At 35.0% G+C, this 26194-nt stretch overlaps 1 protein-coding gene across 3 annotated transcripts in view; it reads right to left on the bottom strand.

Annotated features, from left to right (window-relative positions):
- NIPBL (NIPBL cohesin loading factor) overlaps nt 1-26194 on the bottom strand; it is a 156787-nt gene that overhangs the window by 17392 nt on the left and 113201 nt on the right. For all 3 annotated transcript variants that reach the window (XM_040977470.1, XM_040977471.1, XM_040977472.1), the window contains exons 17-37: nt 25716-25947; nt 24122-24273; nt 23472-23552; nt 22912-23012; nt 20141-20279; nt 19533-19615; nt 18848-18980; nt 17943-18086; nt 15732-15821; nt 14894-15108; nt 14684-14786; nt 14024-14122; nt 13786-13932; nt 12376-12510; nt 11874-11972; nt 9956-10009; nt 6042-6150; nt 3748-3884; nt 1133-1273; nt 860-953; nt 301-455 (exon numbers count right to left, since the gene is read on the bottom strand). In XM_040977470.1, coding sequence (XP_040833404.1) covers nt 301-455; nt 860-953; nt 1133-1273; nt 3748-3884; nt 6042-6150; nt 9956-10009; nt 11874-11972; nt 12376-12510; nt 13786-13932; nt 14024-14122; nt 14684-14786; nt 14894-15108; nt 15732-15821; nt 17943-18086; nt 18848-18980; nt 19533-19615; nt 20141-20279; nt 22912-23012; nt 23472-23552; nt 24122-24273; nt 25716-25947 — 2643 coding nt within the window. The remainder of the gene's footprint in view (nt 1-300; nt 456-859; nt 954-1132; nt 1274-3747; nt 3885-6041; nt 6151-9955; nt 10010-11873; nt 11973-12375; nt 12511-13785; nt 13933-14023; nt 14123-14683; nt 14787-14893; nt 15109-15731; nt 15822-17942; nt 18087-18847; nt 18981-19532; nt 19616-20140; nt 20280-22911; nt 23013-23471; nt 23553-24121; nt 24274-25715; nt 25948-26194) is intronic.

Raw genomic sequence — 26194 nt, 5'->3', positions numbered from 1 at the left:
TTAATGTGTCACTCCCTTCCCTGAGAAACCAAAAATCATGTCAGTTGTTTTCCCTAAGCAGTACGTGTGTACTGTTACAAAGCTGATGGAAGTGATGATAAGTTCACATCTTGTCACACACCAGTAACAAACGGTACAAGTTCAAGAACCACACTTTGAATAGCAACGTTTGCAAAAATTCTTAGTAAAGCAGACTACACAAAAATGCTGCATCCATTCTGGGTCACTACATTGATTCTCACATCATTGGAGCCACTCAGTTCTATCTTACAGCATACTAAGTAAAATTACAATCTTTACCTTACTGTTGCCCTTAAAATCCTCCAAATCAAAATCAAAATGCCGACATAAAGCTCCAACAGTGAAAAGAGATCTCAGAAGTGCTGGTTTATTTGTTAAAAGTGATGTATTATTTGGGTCTTCTTGATGCTGACTTTTTAATTTTGAAATGGCACCTAAAGAAGATAAAGTCATATTTATTTTTAATAAGCCCCTTAGCCTTTATGGGTTGAAGTACTTAACAATAATAAATTATAACCAGTTTTTCCTTGAGTGTTTTGCCTAAGTATTAGATATATCTAGCATTATGAGAGCATTCCTTAGAGCAACTAACATAATAAAAATTTTTTAAATTTTATCTTAGAGATACCTATGACGAGATAAATTTCCAAAGTAATGATCATGTGATCTTTAAAGGGATACAAGACATATCTGATACTGCTTCTAACAGTGGACCATGGAGGACAATCACACTCTTTATTACTATCTGGATGTTATATTTTATTATATGTGTTAAAAATAAACTGGACACTCTGTAGAACTTAGTAAAGAAATTTTGAACTCTGGGCAATGAACTTACCATAGTATCTATTGAAGCAGGCCCACACAAATTTAAAATTTTGAGTCACTTTATTTACAACAGCCCCAAGACAGCTCACACAATGCTGCACTACCTAAAAGATACAGAATATGTTATAATTTGACAAAAGTTAAAAATGAACTTGCCAAATTTTAAATTTTAATATTTACTTAAAAACATAAAGACAGTGGAACTTAATTCTGACATACAGGATTTTAAAAGTTATTGCAAATTACATATTAATCAGCACAGACACGTCAACTAAATGCTTACAGTCATGCCGTATTTGATGATTAGTTTCATCAGATCTTCTTCAATAGTGGCAAGGAAAGTTTCACTTGGATGTTCCATTAGTGGCACAACTAGTTCTAGGATTTTTGCAACATTGCAGATAACCATGAAATCATTTTGTGTCTAGAAGGACAAAATTAATGCTTTATGAATATCTCAAAAAGAACTATAAATGTAAAACTTTACTTGTGGGCAGGGGAGGGACATATTTTTAAGTCTCTGTTTTAAAACAAGGGCCAGCTTGTACACAGCAGGTCAAGCTGCACTTGCGTTACAGGCATCCCATCATGGAGAGCTGCTTCCAGTTCAGGCTGCTCTAATTCTGTTTAACTTCTTGATGATTCCCCAAAGCAGCAGATTGCCACTCACAGCTATTTACAGAATGAATTAGTTGACAGAATCTCTGTGTCTGTCCCCCTTTCAAACACATTAATAAATCTTAAAAAACTAAATTATATATATACACATATATATATACATGTCATATAAATCTGATGTAAAAAGTTAGAAAAATACTTTTCAAGATATGGAAGAGCACTAGATAGTGCATCAGGTATCTCGATTTCAATTCTGCCACTAACTTTGTCATGTGCTATCCTAAAGTTATTTTTTTTCCCTAAAATGCAATGTAAGTCACTTCTATTTTAAATAAACAATCTCTTTCTTTCTCTCTCTCTCTCTCTTTCTTTCTTTCTTTGAAAGGTAGATTGACAGAGGGAAGGGGAGATAGGGAGAGAGACCTCTTCACTCCCTAAATGGCCACAACAACTGGAGCTAGCTGATTTGAAGCTGGGAGCCAGCAGCATCTCCTGAGTCTGAGGGGGTATAGGACCCAAGGCCATCCTCTGTTGTTTTCCCAGGGTATAGGCAGGGAACCAGACTGTAAGTAGAGCAGCTGGATAACAAACTGTGTCTCATATGGGATGCCAGTGCTAGGAGGCAGATTATTAGCCTATTGAGCCGCAGAGCTGAACCCAATATAATTCAATTCTAAATAAAAATTTTAATACCTACCACGAATTTTATAACTGGCACATGGGTTACAGGTGGTAGGCAGATGGGTTACAGGTGGTAGGTAGGTCAACCTACTGACAACACTGACCATTTAATGTATTTCTCATCTACTGCTACTCTCCTCAATTTTTAACTTAAATTTTCAATCTTAGAATTTGTAATTATTTTTTCATTGAATTTTTAAAGTCAATTTATTTGATAAGCAAAGAAACACAGAGAGAGAGAGATAGATAGCAAGAGAGAGAGAGAGTTTCCATTTGCTGTTTTGTTTTTGTTCTTTCTAGTTTTATTTTGAATGAGTTACAGAGAAGGAGGGAGAGATCTGTCTGCTGATTTACTCCCTAGATGGCCACAATGGACAGCACTCGGCAAGGCTGAAGCCAGGAGCCAGAGATTTTCATCTGGGTCTTCGACGTGGTGACAGGGTTATATTCCAATGTTTTCCCTAGGCCATTAGCAGGAAGTTGGACAATAATGAAGCAACTAGTACAAAAATTGGCACCCATATGGAATACTGGTGTTGTAAATAGCTGCTGTACCAATATGTCCCTAGGCTGGCCCCCTTACCTGTAGATTTATTACCCAAAATGTACATTATGGCAGAGACTAGGCTGAGATTGATGCTAGGCACTCAAAATGATAACACTCACGTAGGTTGCAGGAATCCAGTTATGTGGGATATTAATGCTGATTTCCAAGGTCTGCATTAGTAACAAGCTGGAATTCGAAGCTACAGCCAGATTCTATGCAATGTACTCTGAGATGGATGCTGGTACTGGCAAGTGTTTAGAGTACTTTCAAATCTCATATTACTTAAATGCCATTAATGTATTATTAATAATTTGAGGGGTAGAGATGGGACACACATACATAAACTCCCATCTGTTGTTTTTATTTCCAAAATTCTTGCAATGGCCCCTATCTGAGGTGAAACCCAGCAGCCAGAAATTCAACCAAGGTTTCCCACATAGCCGACAGGAAGCAAACCACTGGAGCCATCACTGCTGCCTCCCAGGGTCTGCATCAGCAGGAACCAGAATTAAAACCAGAGCTGAATTTAAGCATTCTAACATGGGACACTGGTGTCTAAATACTCGGGCCAAATACCCACTCTGCTGTATTATTTCACAGAAAATGTTTACCTTTCACATTTTGTTTTATACAAACAAAGATATGCTAAGGTTAACTTAAAGTTATAGCTTAACATCTTTGGTATGATACTATATTTTCCACACATTCATTTTACTATTTTATCGGAAAAACATACTTTTAATATGAAAGATAGCAAATCAATAAAAGCAGGAACTTTGCTTCTTTCATCTTTGAAATAAATCTTAACAATTGCAGCATTATTAACCATTTACTGAGGGTTTAGCTAAAGGAACTTAGATAGATGGAGTCAACCTTATTTATGATACATCTGATAACTGATGTTTGTAGATAACTTGCTACATTATATTAGAGACCATGCATCTGAATAAGTGATACAGTTGATTTGTCAGAATGTGAAACACACTTACTCCTAAACTGAAAATCTTATATGTTTCATATAGGAGAAAAGAAAAAGACAGCTCTATACTTACACTACATTTAGTGGTAAGGTATGGTTGCATAGTCATAGCATGTTTAACCATGAGTTGGGGTCTTATTTTGCTGAATAAGAACAAAGTGGTTATGCAAGCTACCAATCTTCCAGAATTCACACCTTTATTGTCAGAGTCTGCAAAAACAGAGAAAGAAGAAACGGAAATATAACAATGATATAGACTATTATTGAAATTACTTAATATTACCCTCTGCAAAAATTCAGAGTAGGTCTCAAAGTAATGGATTGGCATTTCTTATGATATTGGTATCACTCCCTCCTCCATTTTCTTCTATTTTATTCCATTTTGCTTTATTTATCTATTTTTCAAAGATTTATTTTTATTGAAAGGTAGATATAGAGAGGAGGAGAGACAGAGGAAAATCTTCCATCTGTTGATTCACTCCCCAAGTGGCCACAACAGCTGGAGCTGAGCCAATCCGAAGCCAGGAACCTGGAGTTTCATCTGGGTCTCCCACATGAGTGCAGGGTCCCAAGACCTTGGGCCGTCCTTGACTGCTTTGCCAGACAATAAGCAGGGAGCTGGATGGGAAGTAAGGCCACTGGGATTAGATCCAGAACCCATATGGGATCCCATTGCACACAAGGTGAGAACTGTAGCCACTAGGCTACTGCACCAAGTCCCTTAATATTACTATTATGGAAACTTCATATGCTACAGATAAAGGACAAAGAGGTAACTGTGCAAAGCAAATTTTCCACTAGGAGCAGTAAGCCTGATGTTAAAAAAAAAAGCCTCAAGAAACAAAAACAAAACAAAACAAAAAAACCAGAAGTTGGAAAGTTTAGGATGGGCTTTTAGAAAACAAAATATTCATCATTAAAAATTGCATGGGAATAAAGACAATTTTAACTGAGGTGATAAAATATTTAAGGTTATTGCAAAAACAGCTTTCACTGTGGGTGAAGAAACTTAAAAGTGATAAATGGAGAAATTAGTCTAATGTTTTCCTAGACAAAATGTTACTTCATTGGACAAATGTTATTGATGAACAATGATTTTCAGGGGTGCTAGAACAAGGATAAACAGGGGTAAGAGAATAAAATAATAAAGAGAGAAAAAGTTAACACAGAAAACGGTAGAGAAAAAAGCATTAAAGAAAGAAACTATAAAAATACTGTTGTTGTTGTTGGCTGTTGTTCCAACTCATACCAGTTGTTGACCTTGTTTCATGGCTTCTCAATTATGGAAATGTATAATGGTGAGTACTGGGGTCTACCACATCTAGATGTGGAGGTATAATGCAACATGCATCCCCGCTTCTGGATGAAAGATGGATTCCCAATGAAACTGTTGCACATGTGTAGACAATGGGATGCTGGACTATCTGACATTGTCTGTACCAGCAATGTTGGGGTATGATTCCTTATGAAGGACTATACCATTGTAGTAAAATGGGGAAAATCTGTTGGGGAGTGGGAGTTTGGGAGGAAATCCCAATCTATACAAAATTGTACCACATAACTCAAAAATTCAATATATATTTATATATTATAAATATATTATCAACAGTTTCCTCAGATACTAGGAATAGTACTTTATTTATATCTTTTTGAGGCTATTCACCCCTACTTCTGGAGAATGACTGAGTCTGACCGTTGCTAATCATTAATGTGAATTAAGAAGCAGGGAATATTGTTAATATTGTGTGCTTTAAGCAATGAGTTAACACTTCTATATTTTTACATATTTGGGAAAATTCACGCATATTACTGATAAGCATTGTGGCAGATGATACACAATGTTAAGTACTCAAAGAAATTGTGATTTTTGTTTCAACATACATCAAGTTCAAGTTTAAAAACTTGGTATAACAATTACAAATAATATTAACAAAGTACCACAAGTCTTAGCAATATTTTTATGATAAGCAATTTTATTTTCAAGGAAAGCTTTATATATATGACTTTATAGATATCATATAGGTTTCTGGTGACTATCATTTGCTAAATAAATATGAGCTCCTAGACTGAATTTTATTCCTATTGAATGTAATATCTACAATTATGTTATTGAAAGATACATAAACAGATGAAAACTATGGTTTTATTATATTGCTCTTGATAATTTTAGTCAGCAATATAATCTTGGATATAATATCAGACAGACAATTACAGAATAAAATACAAAACCAACAGCACTGAAAAGTGAAAGCATTAATTATTAGATAAACAGAGTCACAGGCTGAAAAGAAAAAATGTACCCAAATTATAATAAAACAGTTCAAAAAATTAATGAAAGAACCAGTATACATAAATAAAATGCCTTACCAGCTAGAGATTCTTCATATTTGAGAATGTGCTCAACTAGATTATCAACAAGTTGAGTACAAGCCTTCTTCACAGGTTTATATGAGGAATCCTCTTCAGACTTCAGTAACTACATATGTACGTTAAAAAAAAAATCAATGCAAAATTATTAGTCAGTGAGCAATATTCTAAAAATGTTAAATGTGTTCACCAGTAATGTACTTTGTCAAAAACAATTTAATAATGAAAGTTTAAGTTAATAAAAATTAACATTTGGAAATATAACCAAGGGGTCGGTGCAATGCTTCAATTAGCTAGTCCATCTCCAAGCTCTGGCATTCCATATGGACGCTGGATTATGTCCTGGTCTTTCCACTCCGATCCAGCTCCTGCTTATGGTTTGGGAAATGAGTGGAGGATGGCCAAAATCTTGGAACACTCCACCCATGATGGAGACCTGGAAGAAGCTCCTGGCTTTGGATCAGTTCAGATCTGGCTGTTTTCATATTTTGGAAAGTGAACCAGTGGATTGAAGAACTTTCTGTTTTTCCTTTTTTTATAAATCTGCCTTTCCAAAAAAAAAAAAAAAAGTCTTCACATGACTACATGTGAAATTCTATAAAAATATAATCAAGTAATTAACAAACACTTTCAACTTTATTATGAAGTATTTAAATTGTTGTCTATAGGATCACTGCTACACAGGAAAGGTGACTTTTCCTTCACTCTAATCAAACACAGGATCGCTGAAACTACATGTAAATTCTACCGTAAAATTTCTAAGTGTAAAACCCAATGATGGGGCCTGGCGCGGTGGCGCAGTGGTTAAGGTCCTCGCCTTGCATGCCCAGGATCCCATATGGATGCCTGTTCTAATCCCGGCGGCCCCGCTTCCTTTCCAGCTCCCTGCCTGTGGCCTGGGAAAGCAATTGAGGATGGCCCAAAGCTTTGGGACCCTGCACCCACGTGGGAGACCCAGAAGAGGCTCCTGGCTTTGGGACCGGCATAGCATCAGTCCGTTGCGCTCACTTGGGGAGTGAATCACCGGACGGAAGATCTTCCTCTCTGTCTCTTCCTCTCTGTATATCCACCTTTTCAATAAAAATAAAATAAATCTTAAAAAAAAAAAAACCCAATGATGGGTATCTTATACTTTGCCTAATAAGCAATTATTATTTTTCTAATAACCAATTAGTATCTTTTCACTAATAAACAATGGTAGAAAATGTTATGATAATGAGAAGATGACAGCAATCAGCCTAATTATAGCTAAAACATAAATCTGAAAGCACAGTGCTGTGTACATATATAGATTTTGCATTCTTTGATTCAGTTCCCAAAATGCCTGGAACGGTCAGGCCAGGTTGAAGTCAGGAGGCAGGAACTCTGTTCAGGTCTCCCACATGGGTAGCAGGTGCTCATGTATTTGGGCATCATCCAGTCTTCCAGACCCATTAGAAGGAAGCTGGATCCAAGCTCAGTGTACCCAGAACTCAAATCTAAACTCTGATACGAAATGTGGGTGCTCCAAGGGCTGGTTTAACTTGCTGGGCAGCAATATCCATCCCCAATTCAACAGTCTATGTTTTGTTTTGTGAACAGTCATCATTGCTATACTTCTGGTGTATTAAAGGATGGCAGTTGGCACTGATTTCTTTGAACACTCTCAGTGCTATCAAACATCTTTCTACAATAATGGCAAGGTTCTCTGTTGTGTGCTATATGAGTGCACCTGAAACATGATTTATGTGACTGAAGAATTAAAAGTAAAACTTCATAAAAATACAGGCGACTAATCCTGGATTGCAAGAAATTAATCTTTCTTTATGCAGCCAGAACAACAAAAAAATGCTTCCTCTTCTAATTTACAGAAGTAATTCAAATAAAGTAGACAGCTGCATTTTTTTAAGGGCTTTCAACTCTATACTGCATTAACATCCTTGTCCTAGTCCATAACTCTGTCTCTCTTACCCTTGTTTTCCCATTTTTTTCCTCACAATTTCAAGTATACACAGAAGGATTACTCAAAAGAGTTGGTTTCTGATACATCTAAACTTGCATATGTTCTTTAAATTTCTTAACAATGCTATACAGTGAAGCCAATTCCAGAAAAATTCTAACAATGTGTACTTCCCAATATGCTCCTTCCCTATCTTTTCTCCCTGTACAACTTTCAAGCACCACCAACAATCAGTTTTTAAAAATAATTGCTTTTGGAGAAACAACTGTTCAACGCCTGTTTCCCCAGAATGAGAACTGTCATTTTTCTTTTATAGGAAATAAATACTATTATATGTAGTCTTATCTTCTGGATCTATTTAGTACTGATATATTTTACTACTCTACCTTAATTGCTCTATCTTTAGTTTTTAAATTTTATCATCTGACAGAAAGAGCTGTCATCTTCTGGCTGACTCTTTAAATGCCTGCAATGGCTAGGGGTGCAAGGTGTTACAAAGCCAGGGGTTAGAAACTCGTTCATTCATGCGGGCAGAAGGTGACCATTTCCTTAGTATCACTGTTGCCTTGCAGGGTCTGCATTTGGGTTCTAACAAACAGGAACAGATGAAGTAAAGATTACTTTGAATTGCACTGCCTGCACATTTCTCATAAATTAACAAAAGGGCAATCTTGGATAATAGGCAATTAAAACACAAAGAATTTTAAGAGCAAATAAAATTTTATGGAGCTATCCTGACATGACAGGGTTTTCTGAAGGCTTTTATGCAGATCTTCTTAGGACTTTTACTGAATTTAGACAGTAGTTTATATAATAGGGATACTTGGAATACTGTATTTAATGAATGTGCAAATCAATGACCTTTTAAAAACATCAACCTATTCTCCAAACAAAAATTAGAAATATCTAGAATTGTGCTGAATAGAATGAATGCATGTGTATGTACACACATGGAAAAAGAATGCTACTTGTTCTTGACAAGAATTTGCAATAAAAAAATTAATTTTTTTTCTGTCCTGGTTGTTAAAATTTCAGCACATATATTGAGATAATCACTGAGAGCGGTTGTGTCTGTCATATATACATTTATATGAGTTTTCCTCATTTTTTAAAATCAAACTTTGCTGCTATATGAAATTGTACCATAAAATGTCAGTGTCACCAGGATGTAGTTAAGAAACTGCATTTTCCTATCAACATACTATTAATCAATAACATATCAATTAAGGCCATAAGGTTGTAAATGGCTGTTGATGTTATACTGGGGCCTTTAATTGATTGGGATGATGCTTTGCTGGCTTTACCTTCAGACCAGAGATGGTCTCACCAAGAAATCGTTGAACCCACTAGGATAATAAGACATGGACTTTATGCTTCGTAAATACTTCCAATGAAAGAACCTCAACTGATTTTGAACTGTGGTAACGCAGCAAGGTGGAGAAATCCACCACAGGGAAAGGGTTCGGGGAGGGGTAGGGGGAAATCCCAGTGCCTATAACACTATGTCACATAATACAATGCAATTAATAAATTAAAAAAAAAAAATCTCAGTGTCACTAGTAAACAATTGTGGACAGAAACTAAATTAGGAAAACAGAATAGAAACATGCATTCATTGAATGGGTAACAACTGACTAAACACAACTAGAGAATAAACATGCCATAAATGTAAAACTACTATTCTTTAAACTTGGCAATAACTGTAAGTAATACAGATTTTATTTTGTTCTATGATACAGTTCCATAGCTTCTGGGGTTGCCCATGCCCTTCCCCAAGAAAACTTACTTTTTAAAAAGCTGAATAACTGATTAAACAAAGAACAAGAAAAATATTTAATCTAAAAAAGAAATGAAATTTTCCTAACAAAAAGCAAATACTTTGTACAGAATTGAGGTCTTTTAAATCATAAAGTTACGAAGGAATGATTATCTATTAGATTTCATGTTATTAAAGTTTAATTATTAAGATACTCACATTTTGAAGTAGTTGCTCAAACCAGTCATATCCAGTGTCTCTACATGCAGCAACCTAACAAGAAAAAGATGGTAAATTATCAATATGATAAATCTATTTTCATAATCTGAAAAAAAATACATATTCTTTAGTACAACGTGTCTGTCTTCTCAAAAAGTTCATTTTCAAGTAAATAGTATTAACAACAATCCAAACACTAACCAATGTTACATAATTTTATTTATTGGGATGAACTCATTCCAATTCTTCTTTAACTAGTTAAAATCACTGAAGGAGAGAGTATCTTCCAAAATGCCTTCTATTGGGTCAGCATCACCTTAATTTCAAAACTAGATAAAGATATAGCAAAGAAAGAGAACTACAGACCAATATTCCTGACGAACATACACATAAAAACCCTCAGCAAAATACCAGCTAATCAATTCCAATGACACATCAAAAAGATCAAAAACATGAACCAAGGAGAATTTAGAATTTATCCCAGGGTTGCAGTAAGTATAGTTTAACAATAAATCAATAATTTGATATATCACATTAACAAATGGAATAAAAACCATGTGACTATGTCCAGAGATGCAGAGAATGCATCTGATAAAACACAACATCTTTTCATGATAAAAACATCAAACAAATTGGGAATAGAAGAGACATATCCAAACACAATCAAGGTAATACATAGCCAGCATCATACTAAATGGAGAAAAGCAGGAAGCATTGCCTCTAAGATCTAAAACCAGAAAAATTTGCCTACTTTCACCATTATTATTCAATACAGTTCCAGAAGTATTAATCAGAACCGTTAGGTAAATGAAATCAGCACATGAAAGAGTTATCTGTTCACCTGTATTACAGCAGAATTTAATTAGTAAGATATGTAATCACACATGTCCACCAACTGATGAATGAATAAACAAAAATGCAATACATATATGTAATAAAATACCACTCAGCCATAAGAATCAAATCTTGTGCGTTAGAAATGGCGTATTTCACTAAGAATAATAGTCTTCAGTGATATCCTAATTCTCAAGAGTGGGATGGTTGATTTATATAGTAGATCTATTTTCAAATTTTTAAGGACTCTCCATACTGTATTCCATAACAGTTATATGACTTTACACCCACTTCCAAAGACCAGCAAATGCTGCTTTTTGATTTTTCGATGATAGCCATTTTAACAATGCTGAGGTGACATCAAAATTGTCTCATCAAATATATCAATACTATAATTTTCCTGATTGCGGTAACTAATATGCAACAATAACAAAAAAGCAATGTATATGAATGCAACTGACATCTTGAAGTTTGATTGATGTTTTTAATGTTTGTTTATAATCCAATGGAATAGTGGTCTTTCTACATTTTATTAGTAGAGCTCTCTGTTTACAGCAACATTGAGCTTTGATTATAAACTAAACTAAATGAGAGTATGTTATCACAAAAATAAGGGAAGTAAGACAGGAAACAGGGAGAGAGAAACATTATCACTTTATTCTTGGAATAACGCATGAAATTAATAAAATGTATTTTCTATATATTAATAAGGTAAAAAATAATTAAAATTTACATCACACGTTTAATAAATGTAACAAAACTAATCTAAATTCATATTTTTGGATAAAGATAGAATCATTACATTTGCTATTCTTGAACTATATCTATTTTTCCTCTTTCCTTTTCCCTGTTTTCAGTTGCTGCATAAAGGGGAAATTTTCAGAATTAGTACTTCACATTAATGAACATGAAAAAGTTTGGCTATGAGAACAACCTCACTTTACTTGCATCCTTTGAGTAGTATCAAAATGTAAGGTAAAAGAAACATAACTGTATATAAAAATCAATCAAATATCTCATTAATAAAAGATGATTGCAATTGGCTGTGCATCAGTGACCATACACTTATTTGAACTTTTCTTACCACATCAGTGATATTTAAAATTTTCCTTGTCATTGCCTCTTTGTCATTGTGTGGTGTTGGAGTAAACCAGAGTTTTTGGAATGTTTCATTCACTAATTTCTAGAAGAAAAAGACATACAAATTACCTAACTAATCACAAGGAAAGGAAATTTTCAACCCCCAAGTTCTCAATACAGTTCAATACAAAGTTATAATCACTAATGAAAACACAAATTGACAGAAATTTTTATAATGATTTTCACCACAGTTTTCTTAAATGATCAATTAATTTTTTCAACATTATGAATTTTCAAAATTTGGCAAAAAAATTTAAACAATTTGAATGAGTTGAATGAGTGTTAAAACAATTTGAATGAAAGTTTTACATGGTACACCCTCACAGCTTTTATTTGTAAAGTTTTTAATGCACATTTAAACCAACAAAATTTAGCAGCAACAAGTATCTAACTTATTTCAAATATTTAAGAAAATAAGTGTTAAGGCGAGTAATATTTCATCTTACCTTAATGCCTTCCTCATCATTGACTCTACGAATCATTTTTACACACATTTCTGTAATTTTTGGAAATGTTGGTTGTTCAATGCAGATATCTCTTAGAATCTTTATTACCCTTTTCCTGACACTGATACCAGTATCCTAAAATCAGAAAAGTATTTTTATGTGTTAGCAAAATTGAAATACCTTAAGTGTACAAAATTTGATAGAATGAACTTGGAAAACACACACATAAAAGATTTATTTACTTGAAAGTCATAGTTAAAGAGAGTGAGGAAGAGACAAAGAGAAATTCCCCATCTGCTGGTTCATTCCCTAAATGGCCGAAATGGCCAGAGATGGGTCAGTCCAAAGCCAGGAGTTGGAAGCTTCTTTGGGTCTCCCATGTAAGTGCAGGGCATTAAATAGTCAATCTTCTCTGTTTTCCCAGGCACATTTTCAGGGAACCGGATAGGAAGTAGAGCAGCAAGACTACCAGGTGCTCATATGGGATGCCGGCACTGTAAGTGGCAGCTTTACCTGTCATGACACAATTCTAATGCCTATATTCAACATTTATTAATGTGATAAATATTGTGGTTTATATAATTGTTCTTTGCATGTTGTTTTATCATAAATCATTTGTTACTGTACCACCCATATGTAACATTATTTATTAATATTATTTTTATTTTGAGAGGCACGAAGATAAAGACAGAGAGACAAAGAGGGACTTCCTGTTCATTACCTCCCCAAATAGCCACAACAGCTTGAGACAGGCTGAAATTAAGAGCCTGAAGGCCATCCTAATTTCTCATGTGAGCGGTAGAGCACTAAGACCCTGGGTCATCAAGTTCTGAAGGTATGTATGAACATGAAGCTGGGTTGGAAGTGGAAGAATCCAGGCACTCTGAGATGAGATGCAGACATCCTAACGAGCAACACAAAATGCTGAGCCAAGCATCTGCCTTGTTTTATTTTACTTACAAAATATGACATCCAAGAAATTAAACACATTCTGTAGTTTTACAAGATACGTGATTAAACTGTAAGCTTGTCTGGCACTTAAACAGCAAAAGACAAGGGGTCTGGGAAATCAACAAAGGCTAGCCCAAAGCCTTGGAACCCTGCACCCACACAGGAGACCTGGAAGAGGCTCCTGGCTTCGGATCAGTTCCACTCTGGACATTGCAGTTACTTGGGGAGTGAACCAGTGGAAGAAAGATCTTTCTGTCTGTCTCTTCTTCTCTCTGTATATTTGCCTTTCCAATAGAAAAAAAAAAAACCTTAACAAAAAATAAAATGTATCCTTTACATAGTGCAGAGATTAAAACTATACATATATAATTGACATACTGCTTTTCTAGCTTAACATTTTAAAAGCAGATATTCAAAAGGCAAAATTATACTGATGAATCACAAAAACATCAAACATACCAATATTCGTTCAATTAACATGTCATAATACTGTTCAGCAAGTTGAGGTCGACAAAGGACAAATCGACCGAGTAATTCTACAGCAGCTTCTCGGACACTGGTAGAGTTATCCATCAATCGTCCATGAACTCCTCGCTGCATATCAAGCTAAATAAAAATAAAGATAATTTATACTTAACAAAGCTATATTTTAATAGAAATAGAAAACCCAATTAAGAATTATTTTTGCTCTCTTTACCCTTGCAAGGATACTGGGGTCTACAGCGACAACCTCAGATAAACACTTCATGGCTTTTGTTCGAACGGCAATTGCATTTTCACCAAGAACTCGTAGGATCTGTCAAGCAAATATTGTTATTTTTGTAAACCTTAGAATATGTAACACTTAACAAAATATATTATGAAAAACTGTCTCCTTTACATCTAAAAAAATACTGATATAAACTTGAGTGTGTTTGTATATGATTGTAAATATTTACTGATCTAAAAATGTAAAGATTAGCACATAGGGTAAGTGAGGCAGGCATTTCTGTACTTTGGGGACACTCCTTTACTTTGGCATTTTCAACAAAATTATGTTTGTTCATATGCTTCATTTTCAAGAATATTCACTCTTTCTAAAAGCTCCTTATGTATATATCTCTAATTAGGGACATTGATAACTAATTTTTGTAATACCATCCATTCTACTCTATGATATGTGTACATATTCATATATACATATCCACTTATTTTAAAACAAGAATCAACATGTAAAAGACAGTAGAACAATTTTAACAAATATGGAATATAGAAATTCTATAATCTGTCCATGCTTAGTAATGGACAGACATAACTCCTCAAGCAACCAGACTCAGAATATTAACATCTCTGTATGGTAAGCATTGGCCTGGTTTACCTGTGTCAAATAAATATCAAAGCTCTGGGCAAACGGCCTCATGGAGGCCAAGTATCGAACAATTAAGCAAGCATCATCATAGTCCACAGTATCAGAGTTCATCCTGCAACCAAAAAATTCACCAAAATTTATTAATTTTTAGTAACTTATGTACACAGATATCAAAGAAATAATAGAAAATGTAAATACACTTTCTGTCTGGGCTCTTACTTCAATGTGCTGAACTGAGAAGGTGTGGTTTTGATAATGCTTCTAAGAAACTTTTTCCGGTTTTCAGCTCGGTGCATGATTTGACCAGTTGTCTCAATTTCTTTTGCATGATGTGTTCCTTCAGATGATTCTTCATCTTTTTGTGATTTCATTGCTTTCTCTGTTTCTAGAGTTGTGTCACGGAACCACTGGGCTATATAAAATTTACGAGAAAACTGGAGAGACATTAGCCAGACTTGAGTATTATGAACTTAGTAATAAAATTTTCCAATCATTAATCAAAGTACTCACAACTAGGAACACAATTTTAAAGCTTAAATTAAAATAGTTTTCATCAGATAAGAGCAGTGTAAGGCTGTCCAATGTTTTGGAATATACTCAGTCAGTGACAGAAAACATACTTTATTTAGTTTCAGTACTTATATCAATCAATGATGTAAAAATACCCATATCTATTTTCTAATACATACATTTTATTACAAATCTATTACATTAATAAGTTGGACACATCACAGAAAACATGAAATAAAATTTAAAAATGAAGACATAAAAATATCTGGCCCATATGTATACTGAGCATCAATGACCAAGCCAAGATTCAGTGGTAACCTGTGGTAAGATTTCAAATATTTCTTGCTACTCAAAGTTTGGTATACTACAATAGATACAACCAGGTTTCAATGTAAGACAAACTAAATCTAACTGCTAGTGTCCCTTTACTTTAGAATCAACATTCCAGACAACTTTACTGTTATTACTCATATCAATTCCAATTTTTTTTCAGAACTAAGACAAATATATATGTAACATCTCATCTCCAAAAAGAAGAGACTCCTACCACTAGTGAAGGGTCAGTCTCAGTGTTTTCATCTAGGTAATCAAGTAATGCCTTTTGCAACTGCTGGATTTCATCTTCGCCTCCTGAGACCTACAGAATAAATCAAGTAATAAAATAGATATCACTGATGTGGTTCTAAAAAATCATCTATTTGTTTACACAAACCCAAGGAGAAAATTGACACGTGAAAAGTGAAAATGTCACTACAGAAGGTAAGAGGAAGAAACAGAAAGATATTTTTTATTCAAAAAAAATTTTTTAAAAAACTACATGGCTTCTTTTGTTGAAAGAGCCCATTAGTAGATGATAAAGATTACCAGAACCAATATGCTAAACCTTCAGAGGTAAGAACCACTGGCACTGGTTTTCTGTTTGAAATAAAGGGAGCACCCCCAAACTTGAAATCTCACAAATGGTAAATGCTATTATCAATGTTTAATCATGTGTCAGTGCGTTTTACAGAATGGTGAAGATTATTCATAAAAAGAGTATGTTCCTTTGAAATATTATTTAAAAAGAGCATTGTGGAAGGGAATAATTAATATGAAGATAGCATATTTCACATAAAACATTAAATATTCAACAGGTGATGCTATTTTTCTATCTAGGTACAGAAAGGAACAATCTTTTAGGTTTTATCAAGAATTCTACAGATAGAAATTATCTCTGAACTAATGTTCATACCCATACCATGTGAAATGTCAAATACGTACATATATATGTAGCATACAGTCTACAGTATTTATTATATCAAACTACATAACCTAATTATACAATATATTAGAATATTTCCAAGTTGAATACAAAGACCTGAATAACCATCTTCTGGAAGTACAGGGAAACTGATACATTCAGAAATTGGTCATAGCACTATGAGTAGGGACACTTAAATTTCCAAAGGCAACTGAGACACGTGTTAAAAGCCACAAAGATATTTAGGAATAATACTCTTCTTGAAGTTGTACAAGCACAATATACATAGCTATATGTAGCAGAAAGAGGTCTAAGGATCACGCTCAGGAAATACTGAAAGCTGTATATACTGAACAGCATGGTGTCTGCATTACCATTCTCTGTCACAAAGAACTAGAATTCCTTGGAGAAACAGCTGATCAAGGGCTGGGGCAGAGAAAGCAAAAGATAGGTCAGGAAGCAAAGGGCAGGACAGAAAGGATCTTCAAAAAACCAAGAAGCTATGTCAAAGATCATAAAACTAGCTTACAAAGGACTTCACTGGTCAAATAATGTATTATAACCTATTAAACAGAAGAGGAAAGGCAGCCTCAAATGAGGGTTAGTTGAAAAATTTAAAGATACTTATTTTTTGGGAAAAAGACCTGCAGGTGGAGGATTAGCCTGATACACAAGTGTGTGGGTCCCAAGACTTTATTTCCCCCCCAGGGAGGATACTAAGAATTCATATTTTTAACAAATTTGCAAGTGAGGTCCACACTGGGGCTGCTAGGCAAAGGGAAGTTTACTTTGCAAACCGCTTTACAAGAAAATTTTGGGGCAGTGGTGATAATATGTCTGTAACTTCAAAAGACAATGTAAAAACAAAACAAGCATGCATTTAAAGACCCACATACATATGTACTTTGAGGGAATGACAACGCAAATGTTGTAAATCGTCAACAAATAAGGGATTCACATGGAGACTTAACGGGAGTTTTTTTGGGACTATTCTTACAATTGCTCCATAAGGATGACATTGCAGAAAATAAAGTGAAATAGTTAAGAGGTCTTTCCATTCAAAAAAGTATAGAATTCTAAACTATTCCCTCACTTACCCTTTGAAGAAAAGAAAAAAAAAGAAGCAATTAAAATGCTTCTCCTGCAAGAGGAAAATTCTCTTTTATAAAGGGAAAGAAAGTCCTCTTTCCCACTCCTCAATAAAAAATACACACAACTACCAAAATAACAGACTCATCTGACCAGGCAAGCTAAAATTATCTCAGTAAATCAGAGATTAAAATAATTAAACTTATGTTAAATGACATATAAAGTAGTATTATCCATTCATAACAGTAGTCCATCAAAAGAAACTAAAGAATTTATACAAAACATGCAGAAGTGCCCATTATTTTTATCCTTTTCACTCTTTTAGAATTATAAGATTTTTAATCTACAAAATGAAATGAAAACCCTATAAGAATATTTAAAGAAAGTAATCAACTATTATCCCCCAGTTTTAATTCTTTATTTCAATACCTGCTTCAAAATTCGTTCTATAGAGCCCTGATCCATTTTGCTTGTAACAGCATCTTTTCTTAGTCGAGCAGCGACAGTTCCGAGGTAATCCAGAGATGCCACTCTCAACGCCATCTCGGTAGATTTATTACTGAACTGATGAACCTAAACATCAAAACAGTTTTCCATTAAGTTAACAGATTTGTACTATCTCTTTACAGAAATAACAGACTCCCATTTATGCTTCACCGTTCAAATTTAAACCATTTTTTTCCTTGTAGAATTCCATAAAATAATTTTTGCCTTCTTTGATTTTTTGGAGACTGAGAATTTTTACTTGTTAACAAAAAAACAGATTAAGCTTCCTTAAGAACATAGTCATTAAAAAAAAAGTTCAGCTGTTTATGCAAATGGAAACTGCTAATAAAAATTTCTTATGCTACAATTTTGTTGCCTATGAATCATAACAGTTTCAGGGCAGTATTAACATAAACATAAAGACAAATCACAATATTTCTTTACATTTTCATATGTAACAACTAGAAACTGTCTAGTAATTTTAGAAACAGTCTTAAAGGTGATAAAAGAGTTAACATAAACTGATTTCACGCTTTGGAATAAAGTATGATACATTTTGACTTAGTGTTGAAATACTTTTAAATAATAACATTTCTACACCCTCCCCTCCAAAATTATAAAACACTATTTTCTTACATAATTAAGTGAAAGCACTAAAACTCCTAACATTCCAAAGTTTTTTTATAGAGTACAACAATATTATGCACAGTTATGCACATGCAAGAATAGAGATGCAATGTTCATATTTCCTTACACATTCTTAAAGAATTCATCATCTGTGAACCAGAGTACATCCTCATTATGTTGTCTTCTAGTAATCAAATAATCTTTAAATGCTATACTCTTACCAACAGTCTCCCTAACAAACTAAGGAGTAGTTCAGCAGCTGGCCATTCAGGCTTATTGACTGTTGAAAGAAGGTCTTGAACAAAATTTTCAAACAGTGGTCTGTAATCTTCTTCACCTTGTTTACTGCCACATCTGTTTAAAAAGAAACATCAAAAATTATCTCAACTTTTGTGACATGTCTAGCAACATGGCTAAAATTTTGTTAACGAAGTCCTTTTTTCTGTATCTTGTATAAGGCATGAGTAGACTAAAAAGTTTTAAAAATATTTCTCAAACACCACTTCCCCCTTAATTTAAGAAAATGTAAAATTTTATATAAATACATAAAATATAATAACTAATATTAACACCCTTTTCTGGTAACATATCTTACAATATTTCTTTCTTCTCCATATATTACCCTAAATATTTAAACAGGTTAAGAAATATCTCTCTCTACCAACTCTCCTATCAAGTAAAATGCTCCAAATTTTGCTGAAGAAAAATAATAGAATTCTGAATGTTTACAGAATAATATCTAAGCAAGTTAAAAAAAAGTGTAGGCTTTCAATACTCCAATATGCCTTACTTAAAATCACATCAGAAATTAAGGACCAGAAAGATGTATTCAATATTCAGAGTAATAAATGAACTATTCTCCATACTTTGGAATATAAAAATCAGGTTCCCGTTACTTTAACTCACTTTTTAAGGAAGATAGAAAGGAAGTTTTGGGCTGTTCGCATAGCTGTTTCATATGAATTAGTAATGACAACATCCTGGTCAACCTAGGGAGACAACAATGGATTTATAAAGATAGAAGAAATTAACAAACAAGCTGGCTCAGTTGCAACTGCAATAAAAATATTAGAATTCATTTTAATTTATGAAATAATCTAAGAGTGATAAAATGGTTAATGAATGCTCTTATAACTAACATGGCAGGTTTGTTTAGTATTATCTGTTTTTTTAAAGTTATTAATATAAGGAGAAGAGATTTTACATTATTTCATAGGTAAAATTCCAAGACAACCATATTTCCCTCTCCCTCCACCAACCCCCTTCTATCTTCCTTTTTAAAAAGTTTTTGCAAAAACAATTTCAATCTACTCTATAATCACAGGCTTAATGTACCATCAGGCATAATGCTGATGACAATGATCTGTATGCCTGATAGACATTAAGAAATCCAAAAATGCTAATATTTAACAAGAAGCTTAAGGCTCCTAATAAAAATCTTTAGCTTTCTACGGATACGGGTGTCTCCCTACTTAAGATATAAAGATATAAAACCCTTAAAAAATATTCCTTACTTTTTTATTGGAGTCCTCTTCTGAGTTAGAGTCCTTTTCTGATGATGGCAAATGTACTACACACTGAATAAGTTGTAAAACCAGTGCTGTAACCATCTGAATGTACATTGGTTCTCCATCCATATCACTGCTGTTTAACCTTTAACAAAGAAAAAATTTAAATTATATGAAGTATGAGGATAAGCATTTTGATGTCAAACACAACCTAAAAGCTTCAGGATGCTTTCTTTTTAACATTTCTTGGCATTAATTTTTTATAATAGCATTCTCAATTTATTTTTCATAAATTAGGAAAATAAATGCTGATGCATGTCATATAATTAAAATGTCAAAGAAAAAATGCAAGATTTAATATGAATCTCTAGCCTTTTATATTTTGATATACTACAGAAGAAAATTTATAATGAATAACGATGGATACATCTTAAAATTGTTTTTTTTTAAAGATTTATTTTTATTATTTTTTTATTGGAAAGGCAGATATACAGAGAGGAGAGACAGAGAGGAAGATCTTCCGTCCGATGATTCACTCACTAAGTGAGCGCAACGGGCCGATACTATGCTGATCTGAAGCCAGGAGCCTCTTCCGGGTCGCCCACGCGGGTGCAGGGTCCCAAAGCTTTGGGCCGTCCTCGACTGCTTTCCCGGGCCACAGGCAGGGAGCTGGAAGGGAAGCGGGGCTGTCGGGATTAGAAACGGCGCCCATATGGGATCCCGGGCGTGCAAGGCGAGGACCTTAACCACTGCGCCATCACGCCGGGCCCTAAAATTGTTTTTTAAAAAAATTATTTGTGGGGCCCGGCGCGGTGGCGCAAGTGGTTAAAGGTCCTCGCCTAGCACGCCCGGGATCCCATATGGGCGCCGGTTCTAATCCCGGCAGCCCCGCTTCCCTTCCAGCTCCCTGCCTGTGGCCCGGGAAAGCAGACGAGGACGGCCCAAAAGCTTTGGGAACCTGCACCCGCGTGGGAGACCCGGAAGAGGCTCCTGGCTTCGGATCGGCATAGTATCGGCCCGTTGCGCTCACTTGGGGAGTGAATCATCGGACGGAAGATCTTCCTCTCTGTCTCTCCTCTCTCTGTATATCCGCCTTTCCAATGAAAAAATAATAAAAATAAATCTTTAAAAAAAAAAAAATTATTTCTGGGCCTGGAACAATGGCCCAGTAGCACGAGCCAGATCTCTTATGGGCACTGGTTTACGTCCAGATGATCTGCTTTCCATCCAGCTCCCTGTTTGTAGCCTGAGAAAGCAGTAGAAGACAGTTCAAAGCGTTGGGACCCTTCAACCACGTGGGGGACCCAGAAGAAGCTCTTGGCTCCTGGCTTCGGATTGGCTCAGCCCTGGTCATTATGGCCACTTGGGGAATGAACTAGCAGATGGAAGACTGTCCTCCCTATCTTTCCTTCTCTTTGTAAACCTGCCTTTCAATAAAAAATAAAAGAAGTCTTAAAAAATAATTGTTTATATATTTAAAAGGCAGAGTGGGACAAAGAAATAAGAAACAGTAAGGGAGAGAGAAACAGAGTCAGACTGTGTTAGGTCCCATTCACTGGTTCAATAGCTCAAAACAGCTAGAACTAGTCAGGCCAAAGCCAGAACCTGGGAACTCAACCTAGGCATTCTTTATTTTTTCCCCATCAAGATTTATTTATTGGGCCCGGCGGCGTGGCCTAGCAGCTAAAGTTCTCGCCTTGAACATGCTGGGATCCCATATGGGCACTGGTTCTAATCCCGGCAGCTCTACTTTCTCATCCAGCTCCTTGCTTGTGGCCTGGGAAAGCAGTCGAGGACGGCCCAAACCTTTGGGATCCTGCACCCATGTGGGAGACCTGGAGGAAGTTCCTCTCTCCTGGCTCCAGATCGGCACAGCACTGGCCGTTACGCACACTTGGGGAGTGATTCATTGGATGGAAGATCTTCCTCTGTCTCTCCTCGTCTTTGTATATCTGACTTTGTAATAAAAATAAATAAATCTTTAAATAATTTATTTATTTTTATTGGAAAGTCAGATTTACAGTGAGACAGAAAGATCCTCTGTCTGCTGGTTCACTCACTAAGTGGCCGCAATGGCAGGACCTGAGCTGATCTGAAGCCAGGCTTCAGGGTCCCAAGGTTTTAGGCCAACCTCTACTGCTTTCCCAGGCCACAAGCAGGGAGTTGGATTGGAAGTGTGACTGCTGGGATTAGAACTATTAGAAGCTCCTGGCTTCAGATGGGCTAAGCTCCAGCTGTTGCAGCCCCTTGGGGAGTGAATTAATAGATGGAAGATGTTCCTCTCTGTCTCTCTTCCTCTCTGTATAAGTAACTTTCCAGTTTACCAATACTAAGGATTAAGTTTAATCCCTTTATTCTGGTTTATAAAATAATTTCAGAACTGCCTTGACTCTATTACTGCTCTCATAAACCAGCGATGATTTTGCTTTCCAGTCCAGTTTTGGTGGCCAGCACTGGAAGAGGGTGGGCAGTCTGTGCTTAGACATCACAGATGCTGCTGGTTGCCTTGTGAGGCACAGGACAGACCAGTACAACAAAGTGTGAGCTAATCCAAGTGTTAGGCTGAGAATCCCTTTCATACTCTCTGCAGTTGATTTATTACAGAATTTGTTTCCCAAAGACATTACCCTACTTCACACATCTGTTTTTTATGCTTTCTTGATCAAATTCTCTTTTAGTGTTAAAACATAAATCAGACATGAGGAAGAACAGATGTTTGATGTTGACAATGTAATGGCATTTTTTAGTATACTTGACCCTTGCAATCAATTAGTTACCTGAAGTTCCTCAAACTCCTCTTGCTGGTTGGCAATCTTGCAAGTGAAGTAAAAATTTCTTCCAAAATTAACTGCCTATGTTTTTCATATCTTGAGAATACCTGTTAGTAAGTATAAGATTCCAAAGTAAAGTTGCTTGATTTAGTAATAAAACTGATATAATAGTAGGCGATAAAAGATATTTGCCATTTAGAATGAAACTATTTCTAACATATTGTATAATGACTTCAGATAATTAGGTCTATTTTTCCATTATCAATTAAAGTATTTTCTTTAAAAGTCAAAGAATACTAACTAAAATAGAGGTACAGAATATCTTGAGTATAGAAAGACAGGGTATGATTTTTAAACCATGCTGATTTATAATAAATATTAAGGAATTATTAACTGGAGTAATTTCAGATTATAAAAATCTGATAGGACACAGCCAAACTGTCTTTATAATGAAGTAAATTCACTGGAAAGCAGGAATCTGCATTGATGTCTAATATTAAAAGCCTGCATTAAATGACAATATTATTTGGGAAGCAGAGTAAACAAGCCAAACTGATGGTACTTACTGCAGTGACTAACTTAATGGCACACAGCTGTAGTTCACTGACATTTTCCACGAAAAATGGTGTTATTCCCATTGATGAAACCTGGGAGGTGGTGGGGGAGGAATCAGTACCCAACTTAGATTTTAGTAACATTAAATATCATCAAATTCCAACATACCCATGAACTTATAGGGAAACACAAGAAGGACATTTTCCCTTGCCTCATTTAAGCTATGTTTATTCCTTTCTTTGTAGCCCTTTATCTTCCAGCACATAGAACATACACAAGGCACCCTGATTCATAGCTGCCACTTCTCTAGCAGTCACTTTTTCGATTTATGAATGCCACAGGGATATAAAGAAACAAGCATCTTATCCTGGATGAAAATATTTTGGCACATCATAAAGGGTATCTTTCAAACAGTGGTGAGTTTGAAAATTACATTATATTCACCTGTCTTCTCTACAAAATATCTCTTAAGCTTCTCTTAACATTTATTTTCCAATTTAGATACAACATACTCCGAACAAGAAAAGTTAACAGTGTTGCTACTATCATTCAGTAAGCAAAATACTAGATTAAATTAGATCCTCTATCCTTACACCATTTTGTCTGAAAATACACAAAACGCTTGGAAAAAACAACAACAACAACAACAACAACAACTCACCTGAAGAATTGTTGTGTCTGTAAGAAGCTGTATCTCCAGCAGTTCTGATAAGCTGCTAACAATGTCACAAACTTTGTTATAAAGCATTACTATTACTCTTTGCTTATGAGTAGAACACTTCGCCCTTTTGGCCTTTGAACTTAGTAAGCCTCCTAAGATGCAAAAATTTCAAGACAAGAAAAATAACATGTCTTGAATTAAGAGAATAAACTTGTTTTAACTAAATAAAAATTTAATATTTTAAATAAAACTAGTGATTAAAGAGAATTTACCACCTCTATATTAGAAACAATCATAATAACAATATAATGGCACATATTCTGAATTCTTGTTAACTAAAAAGTATTACAATTCCTTTATTTCTATTTTTTGTCTATTGAAGCAAGAGAGTAACACTGTACTTTAATTATTGTGAAATAGGTTATTAAAATGTAATTCCTGAGCCTCAAATTAACCTTCCTCTCTTTAAACAGAGAAGTAATTAACCATCTCATTTTTTTTTTATAAAAGTTGACAGCAAAATAAAATGAGACGTGCGTTCAGCCTAGTAATTAAGGTGTCAGTTAACACAAATGCATCCCACAGCAGAGTGTACAGGGTTGACTCTGGTTCCGGCTCTCAAGTCCAGCTTCCTGCTAACGTAGCCCATGGGCAGCAAGGATGACAGTAACTTCATGTGGGAGACCTGGACTGAATCCGCAGCACTTAGCTTCAGCCTCTGACAATCTCCTGGTTTTATGGGCATTTGAAGAGTAAGTCAACAGATGGGGACTCTCTCTTACTCTCAAAGAAACGCCCCAAAAAAAAAAAAAAAAAAAAAGACAAAGTGTATACATGTAGAATCAGTCCAAATAACAAGAACATTGGATAAAACCAGGGAGGAGTGTAAATGGAATTGTAAATTAGCATTTGCAATTTTCCCTAACCAGCAGAAAACTTGTACTGGGGCAGATACCATGGTGTAGGGCTAATCATCCACCTGTGGCAGCTGGTTTGCGTCCCAGCTGTTCCACTCTGCATACACCTCACTGATGTGCCTGCAAAACGAGCAGAATGACACCAGTTCTTTGAACCCCTTCACTCATGCTGGAGACCTGGAAGAAACTCCTTGCCCCCAGCTTTGAAACAATTCAGCTCTGGCTATTACAGCCATTTGGAGAGTGAATCAGCAGATGGAAGATATCTCTTTGTTTCTTCTTAATTCTGCTTTACACATTAAAAAAACATATTTGTCATTTCTTTAATACAAGTTAGTATCTTTCAATGTTTGTAACCAGTTTTTCAGATTCTGAGTTGAGTTTTGGAATGTCTGCATAGGTTTTACCAGTTGAGCATTCTTATTCTGAAAATTCAAAACATTCTGAACTTTTGGCTTAGGGATGCTCCAACCTGAGGTGGCTAAAAAATTTACAATTAAACAAGCACTATACTATGAGTTCTATGGTCTAGTTAAATCCAAAATCAAAGTCAGTATTAATCACAATTTACGTAACCTAGTAATTTTGGTGTCATTCTAAATTAAACCAGTCTGACTCAGGAACATGGCACAAATTTAAACCATACAGAAATCATCAACATAAAAGACAAAACTAACCTCCATGAGGATCTAATCTGTAAACAGGATCATACTGGGGATAAAGTGTATTTTGCAAATGGAATTTAGTGTATTGTATAACTCTTTCAATTACATCCTCAATGTACACAGCTTTTGGCATGTTAGGGGATGTCATAATGTTGATGGTTGTAAGACAGGCATCTGCGGATTTCGTAACTCTTTCCATAATAAGGTCTCTCCAAAGCCTTTCTTCTTCTTCAGTATCGTTATTCTAGAAAACAGCATGATGTTGGTAAAACAGAAACAAACTGATTTGATGATTGAAAATCTAAAGTAAATAAATACTTTTCACTGATTAAAATCAGATTTTTGATACATTTATATTCATTGGTATTTTTAAAAATAACGTATTCTGCCAATTTCACCTCTCGATGATACTCTCCTGACAACACTATAGTTACTTTCATTTTCTAAGAATCTTAGCCAGATTTATGACGTTAGCTGATGACTAGAACTGC

Source organism: Ochotona curzoniae, unplaced genomic scaffold (genome assembly GCF_017591425.1).
Source record: "Ochotona curzoniae isolate NIBS_2020 unplaced genomic scaffold, NIBS_Ocur_1.0 contig_2754, whole genome shotgun sequence".
NCBI lineage: Eukaryota > Metazoa > Chordata > Mammalia > Lagomorpha > Ochotonidae > Ochotona > Ochotona curzoniae.
Note: the sequence above shows the minus strand (reverse complement) of the source record. Positions and strands in the feature narration are given on the sequence as shown.